The following is a 14,564-nucleotide window of genomic DNA, read 5'->3' on the forward strand; positions in this document are numbered from 1 at the left end:
AGAACATCCCAGAACATCCAGAACATCCCAGAACCTCCAGAACATCCCAAAACACCTAGAACATCCCAGAACATCCAGAACATCTCAGAACATCCAGAACATTCCAGAACGTCCCAGAACCTCCAGAACATCCCAGAACCTCCAGAACATCTCAGAACATCCAGAACATCCCAGAACATCCCAGAACCTCCAGAACATCTCAGAACATCCCAGAACATCCAAAACATCCCAGAACACCTAGAACATCCCAGAACCTCCAGAACATCTCAGAACATCCAGAACATTCCAGAATGTCCAAGAACCTCTAGAACATCCCAGAACCTCCAGAACATCACAGAACATCTCAGAACCTCCAGAACATCACAGAACATCTAGAACATCCAAGAACATACCATAACCTCTAGAACATCCAGAACATCCCAGAACATCCAGAACCTCCAGAACATCCCAGAACATCCAGAACATCCAGAACATCTCAGAACCTCCAGAACATCCAGAACATCTCAGAACATCCCAGAACCTCCAGAACATCCAGAACATCCCAGAACATCCAGAACATCCCAGAACATCCCAGAAAATCCCAGAACATCCAGAACATCCCAGAACATCCCAGAACATCCAGAACATCCAGAACATCCCAGAACATCTCAGAACATCCCAGAATCTCCAGAACATCCCAGAACATCCCAGAACATCCAGAACATCCAGAACATCCCAGAACATCCCAGAACATCCCAGAACATCCAGAACATCCCAGAACATCTCAGAACATCCCAGAATCTCCAGAACATCCCAGAACATCTCAGAACATCCCAGAACATCCAGAACATCCCAGAACATCCAGAACATCCCAGAACATCACAGAACATCCAGAACATCCCAGAACATCCAGAACATCCCAGAACATCCAGAACATCCCAGAACATCTCAGAACATCCCAGAACATCCAGAACATCCCAGAACATCCAGAACATCCCAGAACATCACAGAACATCCAGAACATCCCAGAACATCCAGAACATCCCAGAACATCCAGAACATCCCAGAACATCACAGAACATCCAGAACATCCCAGAACCTCCAAAACATCTCAAAACATCCAGAACCTTGTTTTTGTGGCGTGGACCGTGAAGGACGGTTACCATGGAGACGCTGAAGGGGACACTGAAGGGGACACTTTCATTTGTCCTCAGACTCGTTACGAAAGGTTCAATCGGCCCCGGGCTCCTCCCACAACCGTGTCCTTAACGAAGAACTCCAGCTGTAACTCAGACTTTCACACCGTCACGTTTATGACACCATCACGTTTATGACATCATCACGTTTATGACATCATCACGTTTATGACATCATCACGTTTATGACACCGTCACGTTTATGACATCATCACGTTTATGACATCATCACGTTTATGACATCGTCACGTTTATGACACCGTCACGTTTATGACATCATCACGTTTATGACACCATCACGTTTATGACATCATCACGTTTATGACATCATCACGTTTATGACATCATCACGTTTATGACATCATCACGTTTATGACACCGTCACGTTTATGACATCATCACGTTTATGACACCATCACGTTTATGACACCATCACGTTTATGACATCATCACGTTTATGACATCATCACGTTTATGACATCGTCACGTTTATGACATCATCACGTTTATGACATCATCACGTTTATGACATCGTCACGTTTATGACACCGTCACGTTTATGACATCATCACGTTTATGACACCATCACGTTTATGACACCATCACGTTTATGACATCATCACGTTTATGACATCATGTTTATGACATCATCACGTTTATGACATCATGTTTATGACACCATCACGTTTATGACATCGTCACGTTTATGACATCATGTTTATGACACCGTCACGTTTATGACATCGTCACGTTTATGACATCATCACGTTTATGACATCATCACGTTTATGACACCACGTTTATGACATCATCACGTTTATGACATCATCATGTTTATGACATCATCACGTTTATGACACCGTCACGTTTATGACATCGTCACGTTTATGACATCATCACGTTTATGACATCATGTTTATGACATCATCACGTTTATGACATCATGTTTATGACACCATCACGTTTATGACATCATCACGTTTATGACATCATCACGTTTATGACATCATCACGTTTATGACATCATCACATTTATGACATCATCACGTTTATGACATCACGTTTATGACATCACGTTTATGACATCACGTTTATGACATAGTCACGTTTATGATATCACGTTTATGACATCACGTTTATGACACCATCACGTTTATGACATCACGTTTATGACATCACGTTTATGACATCACGTTTATGACACCGTCACGTTTATGACACCATCACGTTTATGACATCACGTTTATGACATCACGTTTATGACATCACGTTTATGACATAGTCACGTTTATGACATCACGTTTATGACATCACGTTTATGACATCACGTTTATGACATAGTCACGTTTATGACATCACGTTTATGACATCACGTTTATGACATAGTCACGTTTATGACATCATCACGTTTATGACATCACGTTTATGACATCACGTTTATGACATAGTCACGCTTATGACATCATCACGTTTATGACATCACGTTTATGACATAGTCACATGATATCACGTTTATGACATCACGTTTATGACATCATCACGTTTATGACATCACGTTTATGACATAGTCACGTTTATGACATCATCACGTTTATGACATCACGTTTATGACATAGTCACGTTTATGACATAGTCACGCTTATGACATCATCACGTTTATGACATCACGTTTATGACATAGTCACATGATATCACGTTTATGACATCACGTTTATGACATCATCACGTTTATGACATCACGTTTATGACATAGTCACGTTTATGACATAGTCACGCTTATGACATCGTCACGTTTATGACATCATCACGTTTATGACATCATGTTTATGACACCATCACGTTTATGACATCGTCACGTTTATGACATCACATTTATGACATCACGTTTATGACATAGTCACGTTTATGACATCACGTTTATGACATCACGTTTATGACACCGTCACGTTTATGACATCATCACGTTTATGACACCGTCACGTTTTTGACACGTCACGTTTATGACATCACGTTTATGACACCGTCACGTTTATGACACCACGTGTATGACATCATCACGTTTATAACATCACGTTTATGACATCATCACGTTTATGACATAGTCACGTTTATGATATCACGTTTATGACATCACGTTTATGACATCATCACGTGTATGACGTCCCGTTTATGACACCGTCACGTTTATGACGTCCCGTTTATGACACCGTCACGTTTATGACACGTCACGTTTATGACACCGTCACGTTTATGACATCATCACCTTTATGACATCACGTTTATGACATAGTCACGTTTATGACATCACGTGTATGACATCACGTGTATGACATCACGTTTATGACATCGTCACGTGTATGACGTCACGTTTATGACATCGTCACGTTTATGACGTCACGTTTATGACGACGTCACGTTTATGACGACGTCACGTTTATGACGACGTCACGTTTATGACATCGTCACGTTTATGACATAGTCACGTTTATGACATCACGTGTATGACATCACGTGTATGACATCACGTTTATGACATCATCACGTGTATGACGTCACGTTTATGACATCGTCACGTTTATGACGTCACGTTTATGACGTCACGTTTATGACGACGTCACGTGTATGACATCACGTTTATGACATCATCACGTGTATGACGTCACGTTTATGACATCGTCACGTTTATGACGTCACGTTTATGACGTCACGTTTATGACGACACGTTTATGACGACGTCACGTTTATGACGACACGTTTATGACACGTCACGTTTATGACATCGTCACGTTTATGACATCGTCACGTTTATGACGTCACGTGTATGACATCACGTTTATGACGTCACGTGTATGACATCACGTGTATGACATCACGTTTATGACATCACGTTTATGACATCATCACGTGTATGACGTCACGTTTATGACGTCACGTTTATGACGTCGCGTTTACGACGACGTCGCGTCGTCGCGTTTACGACGTCGCGTTTACGACGTCGCGTTTACGACGTCGCGTTTACGACGTCGCGTTTACGACGTCGCGTTTACGACGTCGCGTTTACGACGTCACGTTTACGACGTCACGTTTACGACGTCACGTTTACGACGACGTCACGTTTACGACGACGTCACGTTTACGTCACGTTTACGACGTCACGTTTACGACGTCGCGTTTACGACGACGTCACGTTTACGACGTCACGTTTACGACGTCACGTTTACGTCACGTTTACGACGACGTCACGTTTATGACATCGTCACGTTTATGACGTCGTCACGTTTATGACGTCGTCATGGGGGCGGGACAAGCTTCAAACAGAATCAAACACAAACTCAGAACGTCTTTATTGACTCCATTAAAGACAAACGTTGAACAATAACAGAGAAAAGCGAACACGACGTAACGACCTTTTCAAACCTTTGTGTTTTTGTAAATGAAACAAATGAGATTTAACGTAAAATTATCCAATCAAACTGGAGCTTCTGAGCGAGCTGCAACTGAAGGTTCAAACACCATCAGGGCTTTTCAGATTCTGCTGAATGTCTCTCTGCGCTCGGCTCTCGCTGCTCCTCCGACGTCGACGGATGAACCGATCTGCACAGAACAGCACACGTAAAGCTGAGGGTGGATTATTCTAATTATTTATGCATTTTATTTATTTATGTATTTTATTATATTAATGTATTTTTTTATTTATGTATTTTATTTATGCATTTTATTTTATTTATGTATTTTATTTAATTATATTTATGCATTTCAATTTATTTATGTATTTTATTTATGTTTTTATGCATGTTTTTAATTTTATTTGTTTTTTATGTATGCAGTTTATTTTATATATGTATGTATTTTATTTATTTATGCATTTTATTTATTTATTTATATTATTCAAGCATTTTATTTATGTATGTATTTTATTTATACATTTTATTTTATCTATGTATGTATTCATCTATGTATTGTATTGTATGTGTATATGTATATTTCATGTATATGTATGTGTATATTTCATGTATTATATTGTATATGTATATTTCATGTATATGTATGTGTATATGTATATTTCATGTATTATATTGTATATGTGTATTTCATGTATATGTATGTGTATATTTCATGTATTATATTGTATATGTGTATTTCATGTATATGTATGTGTATATGTATATTTCATGTATTATATTGTATATTTCATGTATATGTATGTGTATGTATATTTCATGTATATATTGTATTGTATATGTGTATTTCATGTATATGTATGTGTATATGTATATTTCATGTATTATATTGTATTGTATATGTATATTTCATGTATATGCATGTGTATATGTATATTTCATGTATATTGTATTTTATGTATATATTGCATGTATGTATATATTTCATGTATGTGTATATGTATATTGCATGTATATGTATGTATATATTTCATGTATATATTTCATGTATGTGTATAAGTATATTGCATGTATGTATATATTTCATGTATGTGTATATGTATATTACATGTATATATTTCATGTATATGTATATTGCATGTATATTTCATGTACGTGTATATGTATATTGCATGTATATGTATGTATATATTTCATGTATGTGTATAAGTATATTGCATGTATATGTATGTATATATTTCATGTATATTGCATGTATGTGTATATGTATGTATATATTTCATGTATGTGTATATATATATTGCATGTATGTATATATTTCATGTATGTGTATATATATATTGCATGTATGTATATATTCCATGTATGTGTATATGTATATTGCATGTATATGTATGTATATATTTCATGTATGTGTATATATATATTGCATGTATGTATATATTCCATGTATGTGTATATGTATATTGCATGTATAGGTATGTATATATTTCATGTATGTGTATATGTATATTACATGTATATGTATGTATATATTTCATGTATATGTATATTGCATGTATATATTTCATGTATATGTATATTGCATGTATATGTATGTATATATTTCATGTATATATTTCATGTATGTGTATAAGTATATTGCATGTATATGTATGTATATATTTCATGTATATATTTCATGTATGTGTATAAGTATATTGCATGTATATGTATGTATATATTTCATGTATATATTTCATGTATATATTTCATGTATGTGTATAAGTATATTGCATGTATATGTATGTATATATTTCATGTATATATTTCATGTATGTGTATAAGTATATTGCATGTATATGTATGTATATATTTCATGTATATATTTCATGTATGTGTATAAGTATATTGCATGTATATGTATGTATATATTTCATGTATATATTTCATGTATGTGTATAAGTATATTGCATGTATATGTATGTATATATTTCATGTATATATTTCATGTATGTGTATAAGTATATTGCATGTATATGTATGTATATATTTCATGTATATATTTCATGTATGTGTATAAGTATATTGCATGTATATGTATGTATATATTTCATGTATATATTTCATGTATGTGTATAAGTATATTGCATGTATATGTATGTATATATTTCATGTATATATTTCATGTATGTGTATAAGTATATTGCATGTATATGTATGTATATATTTCATGTATATATTTCATGTATGTGTATAAGTATATTGCATGTATATGTATGTATATATTTCATGTATATATTTCATGTATGTGTATAAGTATATTGCATGTATATGTATGTATATATTTCATGTATATATTTCATGTATGTGTATAAGTATATTGCATGTATATGTATGTATATATTTCATGTATATATTTCATGTATGTGTATAAGTATATTGCATGTATATGTATGTATATATTTCATGTATATATTTCATGTATGTGTATAAGTATATTGCATGTATATGTATGTATATATTTCATGTATATATTTCATGTATGTGTATAAGTATATTGCATGTATATGTATGTATATATTTCATGTATATATTTCATGTATGTGTATAAGTATATTGCATGTATATGTATGTATATATTTCATGTATATATTTCATGTATGTGTATAAGTATATTGCATGTATATGTATGTATATATTTCATGTATATATTTCATGTATGTGTATAAGTATATTGCATGTATATGTATGTATATATTTCATGTATATCTTGTCTGTTTCTCACTTGTGGAAGGTGCAGTGCCGTTGGCGTCCACACGAGGCGTCTACAGCGCGTGAGCAGGAAGACTGAGGAAGGACTGGAGTGTCACGATCAGCTCACGCTCCTCCTCCAGAGTCAGGTCCAGATAATCCTCCTCATGACCAGAGATGTCCTCCAGCACCTCACTCACCGCCTCCTCCTCCTCCTTCTCCTCTGCAGGAGGAGGAGGAGGAGGAGGAGGAGGAGGAGGAGGAGGAGGAGGAGAGAGGAGGGGAGGAGAAGAGAGGGGGGAGGAGAGAGGAGGAGGAGAGGAGAAGAGAGGAGGAGGAGAGGAGAAGAGAGGGGGGAGGAGAGAGGAGGAGGAGAGAGGAGGAGAGAGGAGGAGGGGAGGAGAAGAGAGGGGGGAGGAGAGAGGAGGAGGAGAGAGGAGAGAGGAGGAGGGGAGGAGAAGAGAGGGGGGAGGAGAGAGGAGGAGGAGAGAGGAGGAGAGAGGAGGAGGAGAGAGGAGGAGGAGAGAGGAGGAGGGGAGGAGAAGAGAGGAGGAGGAGGGAGGAGAAGAGAGGAGGAGGAGAGAGGAGGAGAGAGGAGGAGGGGAGGAGAAGAGAGGGGGGAGGAGAGAGGAGGAGGAGAGAGGAGGAGGAGAGAGGAGGAGGGGAGGAGAAGAGAGGGGGGAGGAGAGAGGAGGAGGAGAGGAGGAGGAGAGAGGAGGAGGAGAGGAGAAGAGAGGGGGGAGGAGAGAGGAGGAGGAGAGAGGAGGAGGAGAGAGGAGGAGGAGAGAGGAGGAGGAGAGGAGAAGAGAGGGGGAGGAGAGAGGAGGAGGAGAGAGGAGGAGGGGAGGAGAAGAGAGGAGGAGGAGAGAGGAGGAGAGAGGAGGAGGGGAGGAGAAGAGAGGGGGGAGGAGAGAGGCGGAGGAGAGAGGAGGAGGGGAGGAGAAGAGAGGGGGGAGGAGAGAGGAGGAGGAGAGGAGGAGGAGAGAGGAGGAGGAGAGGAGAAGAGAGGGGGGAGGAGAGAGGAGGAGGAGAGAGGAGGAGGAGAGAGGAGGAGGAGAGAGGAGGAGAGAGGAGGAGGAGAGGAGAAGAGAGGGGGAGGAGAGCGGAGAAGAAGGAGACGAAGAAGGAGACATCATCATAGTGCTCTACAGAAGGAGACTCTCCTGCTCCTCTGCCCCTCTGCTCCTCTGCTCCTCTGCCCCTCTGCCCCTCTGCTCCTCTGCCCCTCTGCCCCTCTGCTCCTCTGCCCCTCTGCCCCTCTGCTCCAGTGCCCCTCTGCTCCTCTGCTCCTCTGCCCCTCTGCTCCTCTGCCCCTCTGCCCCTCTGCTCCTCTGCCCCTCTGCCCCTCTGCTCCTCTGCCCCTCTGCCCCTCTGCCCCTCTGCTCCTCTGCCCCTCTGCTCCTCTGCTCCTCTGCCCCTCTGCTCCTCTGCCCCTCTGCTCCTCTGCTCCAGTGCCCCTCTGCCCCTCTGCTCCAGTGCCCCTCTGCTCCTCTGCTCCTCTGCCCCTCTGCTCCTCTGCTCCTCTGCCCCTCTGCTCCTCTGCTCCTCTGCCCCTCTGCCCCTCTGCTCCTCTGCCCCTCTGCTCCTCTGCCCCTCTGCCCCTCTGCTCCAGTGCCCCTCTGCCCCTCTGCTCCAGTGCCCCTCTGCTCCTCTGCTCCTCTGCCCCTCTGCTCCTCTGCTCCTCTGCTCCTCTGCCCCTCTGCTCCAGTGCCCCTCTGCTCCTCTGCTCCTCTGCCCCTCTGCTCCTCTGCCCCTCTGCTCCTCTGCTCCTCTGCCCCTCTGCCCCTCTGCTCCTCTGCCCCTCTGACCTGTGGTGGTGCTGGACGAGGGGGCCGGCTGCTCTCCTGTGGAGTCCTGTATGAGGTCATCAGGGAGGAGGCCCTGGTTGTCCAGCAGGAGCTGAGTGGAGGCCTGGACGTCTCCTCCTGTGAGTCTGAGGGCCGCTTCAGAGCTCCGCCTCTCGAAGCCCAGATACAAGAGCTGCACAACACAAAGGTTTACAGCCGTTTACAGCCGTTTACAGCCGTTTACAGCCGTTTACACAGGTTTACGTTGAAGGGGAAACCAAATATATTGACTTCAATAGATTGTATTAAAGTATATTTTGATCTACGCTGGAACTGTGAAGTGTTTCCTCGTCACACACATCACATTGTTCCTGTGACTCGCTCTGAACGACTGTGAAGCAGAGGAGACTTCATCAAACGCCCCAGATTCAAATGTTGTGAGTGAGTGAAATAATAATAATACCTTTTATTTATATAACGCTTTTCAATGACCCAAAGACACTTTGACGTATACAAAAGGGAGGGACAGCACGTACAGTACACAATAATGTACACAATAATGTACACAATAATGTACACAATAATGTACACAATAACAATAATGTACACAATAATGTACACAATAATGTACACAATAATGTACACAATAATGTACACAATAATGTGCACAATAATGTACACAATAACAATAATGTACACAATAATGTACACAATAATGTACACAATAATGTACACAATAACAATAATGTACACAATAATGTACACAATAATGTGCACAATAATGTGCACAATAATGTGCACAATAATGTACACAATAATGTGCACAATAATGTACACAATAATGTACACAATAATGTACACAATAACAATAATGTACACAATAATGTACACAATAATGTACACAATAATGTACACAATAATGTACACAATAACAATAATGTACACAATAATGTACACAATAATGTACACAATAATGTACACAATAATGTACACAATAACAATAATGTACACAATAATGTACACAATAATGTGCACAATAATGTGCACAATAATGTGCACAATAATGTGCACAATAATGTACACAATAATGTACACAATAATGTACACAATAACAATAATGTACACAATAATGTACACAATAATGTACACAATAATGTACACAATAACAATAATGTACACAATAATGTACACAATAATGTACACAATAATGTACACAATAACAATAATGTACACAATAATGTACACAATAATGTACACAATAACAATAATGTACACAATAATAAATAAAATAAACAAGACAGAAGAAGTAGAAAGAAAATGATGGGGATGTATCAGGGGGAAGAAGTGTAGACAGTGGGGTGGAGGAGGCTAGGGGTGGGGCAGGTCATAGGTCATGCTTGGGTGAAGAGGTGTGTTTTTAGGCGGGATTTAAATGTTGTGAGTGAGGGAGAGAGGAGGACAGGGGGGAGAGAGGAGGACAGGGGGGGAGAGAGGAGGACAGGGGGGAGAGAGGAGGACAGGGGGGGAGAGAGGAGGACAGGGGGGAGAGAGGAGGACAGGGGGGGAGAGAGGAGGACAGGGGGGGAGAGAGGAGGACAGGGGGGAGAGAGGAGGAGAGAGGAGGACAGGGGGGAGAGAGGAGGACAGGGGGGGAGAGAGGAGGACAGGGGGGAGAGAGGAGGACAGGGGGGGAGGGAGTTCCAGAGTCGGGGTGCTGTTCGGGAGAATGTTTTGAGTCGGGATGTTGGTGCAGCCAGGGTGAGAGAGGAGGAGGAGGAGCAGAGGAGGAGCAGAGGAGGAGCAGAGGAGGAGCAGAGGGCTCGGGAGGGGAGGAGGAGGAGATCAGACAGGTGGGGGGGAGGTGGTGAAGAGCTTTGAAGGTGAGGAGGAGTAAGAAGATTCTAACTCCTCTGACTCTTGCTCTTTCTCTCATAAACGAGCAGGTCACACGGCACGTTTAGGCTTTCTGACCTGCTCCACTTTGTCTGGACTCACGACCTCTGGACTCACGACCTCTGGACTCACGACCTCTGGACTCACGACCTCTGGACTCACGACCTCTTCGTTGTTCGTGGCTTCAGAGATTTGACTCGAGTTCAACAGAATCTGACGAACAGGAAAGAGAACGAGTTAAAGATCCATTAAAGATTCTACTTTCTGCCTCGAAATGATACACGAGCTTCACAAAAGTATCATGTGTTGAAGTCTGTATTATACAAGTTTTTTACAGTGTTTATTTGTTTTTAAATGTGTTTAATTAGAGCATTTGCAAATGTCATTAATTGTAAATAAAAAGGCTTTTGTTAATTAAGTTCTTACATTTACTTTGAAAAGAGTCGAAATAAAAGTTTCAATCATTAAACGTGTCTGAGGTTCATCACTTTGCACTTGAAACATGTCAGAGGTCAGAGGTCACTCACGGTGTAGGCCTGGTCCAGGTTGCCTTTGGTCTGGTTCAGGACTCGAGCCGCGTCTTTCCGGTTGAAGCCCAGACCAGTCAGAACAGTGACGGCTTCAAGACGAGAACGCCGCTTCTGCTGCTCCCTCGCCTTCATCTCCTCACGCTCCTGCAGCAAGACCCGTTCAGACCCGGTCAGACCCGTTCAGACCCGGTCGGACCCGGTCAGACCCGTTCAGGACCTGTTCAGACCCGGTTCAGACCCGGTCAGACCCGGTCAGACCCGGTCGGACCCGGTCAGACCCGTTCAGGACCTGTTCAGACCCGGTTCAGACACGGTCAGACCCGGTCAGACCCGGTCAGACCCGGTCAGACCCGTTCAGACACGGTCAGACCCGGTCAGACCCGGTTCAGGACCGGTTCAGACCCGGTCAGACCCGTTCAGGACCCGGTCAGACCCGGTTCAGACCCGGTCAGACCCGTTCAGGACCTGTTCAGACCCGGTTCAGGACCTGTTCAGACCTGTCTCCTGTTGCTGATGTGGATGGCGGCCTCCTGGACGTCTCCTTCACACGCTCTGAGTCCGAGTCGAGCTTCTCTTTCGCTGAAGCCCAGAGTCATGAGCTGCTCCATCTTCTGAGTGTCTGGACTGAGACGTCTGTAAAGATCCTCCACCTGCACACGCCACAAACACTCAGACCCGTCACGCCCCTGTCACGCCCCTGTCACGCCCCCATCCCACCCCTTTTCTGTCCCGCCTCCTGCCCCGCCCCTTTACCTTTGAGAGCTGCAGTTTGGCCTGAGCGTCGTTGCCTTCGATGTAAGCCAACAGACTCTGGAGCAGATACAGACGCAGGAACAGAACCTCCTCTCGACCCGTGTTCCCCTGGAAACAGACACAGCCAAAGAGAAGATATGCACACTCACTTCTTCCCTTCAGTCCTTGGTTAAGGCCTGGTTTAGACCTGGTTTAGTCCTGGTTTAGTCCTGGTTTAGTCCTGGTTTAGTCCTGGTTTAGACCTGGTTTAGACCTGGTTTAGACCTGGTTTAGTCCTGGTTTAGTCCTGGTTTAGTCCTGGTTTAGTCCTGGTTTAGTCCTGGTTTAGTCCTGGTTTAGTCCTGGTTTAGTCCTGTACCTTGATCATCCTCAGGCGCTGCTGTTGCTCTCCGTACACTTGGAGGAAACTCGTCTCGGCTCGTTGCAGTCTCGCTCTTCCGTCGTCTAAACAGGACAAAGCCTCCAGAGCTCGATAGCACCACACGATGTCCAACTGGAGAACTGCAAAGTTGTCCACTGAGCCGAGCAGCGCCGAGCCACACTTACTGCAAAAAGACCCGGATTAGACCTGCTTTAGTCCTGCTTTAGTCCTGCTTTAGTCCTGCTTTAGTCCTGCTTTAGACCTGCTTTAGACCTGCTTTAGACCTGCTTTAGACCTGCTTTAGTCCTGCTTTAGTCCTGCTTTAGTCCTGCTTTAGTCCTGCTTTAGTCCTGCTTTAGACCTGCTTTAATCCTGCTTTAGACCTGCTTTAGACCTGCTTTAGTCCTGCTTTAGACCTGCTTTAGTCCTGCTTTAGTCCTGCTTTAGACCTGCTTTAGTCCTGCTTTAGACCTGCTTTAGACCTGCTTTAGACCTGCTTTAGACCTGCTTTAGACCTGCTTTAGACCTGCTTTAATCCTGCTTTAGACCTGCTTTAGTCCTGCTTTAGTCCTGCTTTAGACCTGCTTTAGTCCCGCTTTAGTCCCGCTTTAGTCCCGCTTTAGACCCGCTTTAGTCCCGCTTTAGTCCTGCTTTAGACCTGCTTTAGTCCTGCTTTAGTCCTGCTTTAGACCTGCTTTAGACCTGCTTTAGACCTGCTTTAGTCCTGCTTTAGTCCTGCTTTAGACCTGCTTTAGACCTGCTTTAGACCTGCTTTAGACCCGCTTTAGACCCGCTTTAGTCCCGCTTTAGTCCCGCTTTAGTCCCGCTTTAGACCCGCTTTAGTCCCGCTTTAGTCCCGCTTTAGACCCGCTTTAGACCCGCTTTAGTCCCGCTTTAGTCCCGCTTTAGTCCCGCTTTAGACCCGCTTTAGACCCGCTTTAGTCCCGCTTTAGTCCCGCTTTAGTCCCGCTTTAGTCCCGCTTTAGTCCCGCTTTAGTCCCGCTTTAGACCCGCTTTAGACCCGCTTTAGTCCTGCTTTAGTCCTGCTTTAGACCCGGTTTAGACCTGGTTTAGTCCCAGTTCAGCCCTGGTTTAGCCTCGGTTTAGTCCCAGTTCAGCCCTGGTTTAGCCTCGGTTTAGCCCTGGTTTAGTCCCGGTTTAGCCCTGGTTTAGTCCCGGTTTAGCCCTGGTTTAGTCCCGGTTTAGCCCTGGTTTAGTCCCGGTTTAGCCCTGGTTTAGACCCGGTTTAGCCTCGGTTTAGCCTCGGTTTAGTCCCAGTTCAGCCCTGGTTTAGCCTCGGTTTAGCCCTGGTTTAGTCCCGGTTTAGCCCTGGTTTAGTCCCGGTTTAGCCCTGGTTTAGTCCCGGTTTAGCCCTGGTTTAGTCCCGGTTTAGCCCTGGTTTAGACCCGGTTTAGCCTCGGTTTAGCCTCGGTTTAGCCCTGGTTTAGTCCCGGTTTAGCCCTGGTTTAGTCCCGGTTTAGACCCGGTTTAGCCCTGGTTTAGTCCCGGTTTAGCCCTGGTTTAGTCCCGGTTTAGCCCTGGTTTAGTCCGGGTTTAGACCCGGTTTAGACCCGGTTTAGCCTCGGTTTAGCCTCGGTTTAGCCCTGGTTTAGTCCCGGTTAAAGTGTAGACCTGAACTGTTGGTCGGCCTGCAGCAGGTGGCACAGGGCGTCGTCAAACTGCTTCCTCTTCATCAGGGAACGTCCCTTCTCGTGGAAGCCCATCGCCAAAATAAGAGCCTGGAAAGTCATAGTGCACATTTCACACAGACGCAGGATATTCACATCTGAACACGTTTGTCTGAGGCGTGTTTGACCTCCAGTCTGAGGCGTGTTTGACCTCCAGTCTGAGGCGTGTTTGACCTCCAGTCTGAGGCGTGTTTGACCTCCAGTCTGAGGCGTGTTTGACCTCCAGTCTGAGGCGTGTTTGAC

The 14,564-nt window shown here is 43.4% G+C and overlaps 1 protein-coding gene across 1 annotated transcript in view; it reads right to left on the reverse strand.

Annotated features, from left to right (window-relative positions):
- Positions 1-4,643: 4,643 nt before the first annotated feature.
- Positions 4,644-14,564, reverse strand: part of nub1 (negative regulator of ubiquitin-like proteins 1) — a 36,641-nt gene continuing 26,720 nt past the window's right edge. The window contains exons 8-16 of the mRNA XM_072450387.1: positions 14,266-14,372; positions 12,631-12,817; positions 12,273-12,380; positions 12,017-12,169; positions 11,517-11,663; positions 11,068-11,202; positions 9,118-9,289; positions 7,344-7,532; positions 4,644-4,769 (exon numbers count right to left, since the gene is read on the reverse strand). Of these exons, the coding sequence (XP_072306488.1) occupies positions 7,384-7,532; positions 9,118-9,289; positions 11,068-11,202; positions 11,517-11,663; positions 12,017-12,169; positions 12,273-12,380; positions 12,631-12,817; positions 14,266-14,372 (1,158 nt within the window). The 3' untranslated portion in view covers positions 4,644-4,769; positions 7,344-7,383. The remainder of the gene's footprint in view (positions 4,770-7,343; positions 7,533-9,117; positions 9,290-11,067; positions 11,203-11,516; positions 11,664-12,016; positions 12,170-12,272; positions 12,381-12,630; positions 12,818-14,265; positions 14,373-14,564) is intronic.

This window comes from Eucyclogobius newberryi, unplaced genomic scaffold, assembly GCF_026437365.1.
Source record: "Eucyclogobius newberryi isolate DKJ021-1_F unplaced genomic scaffold, fEucNew1.0.hap1 SCAF_18, whole genome shotgun sequence".
In the NCBI taxonomy this organism is placed as follows: domain Eukaryota; kingdom Metazoa; phylum Chordata; class Actinopteri; order Gobiiformes; family Gobiidae; genus Eucyclogobius; species Eucyclogobius newberryi.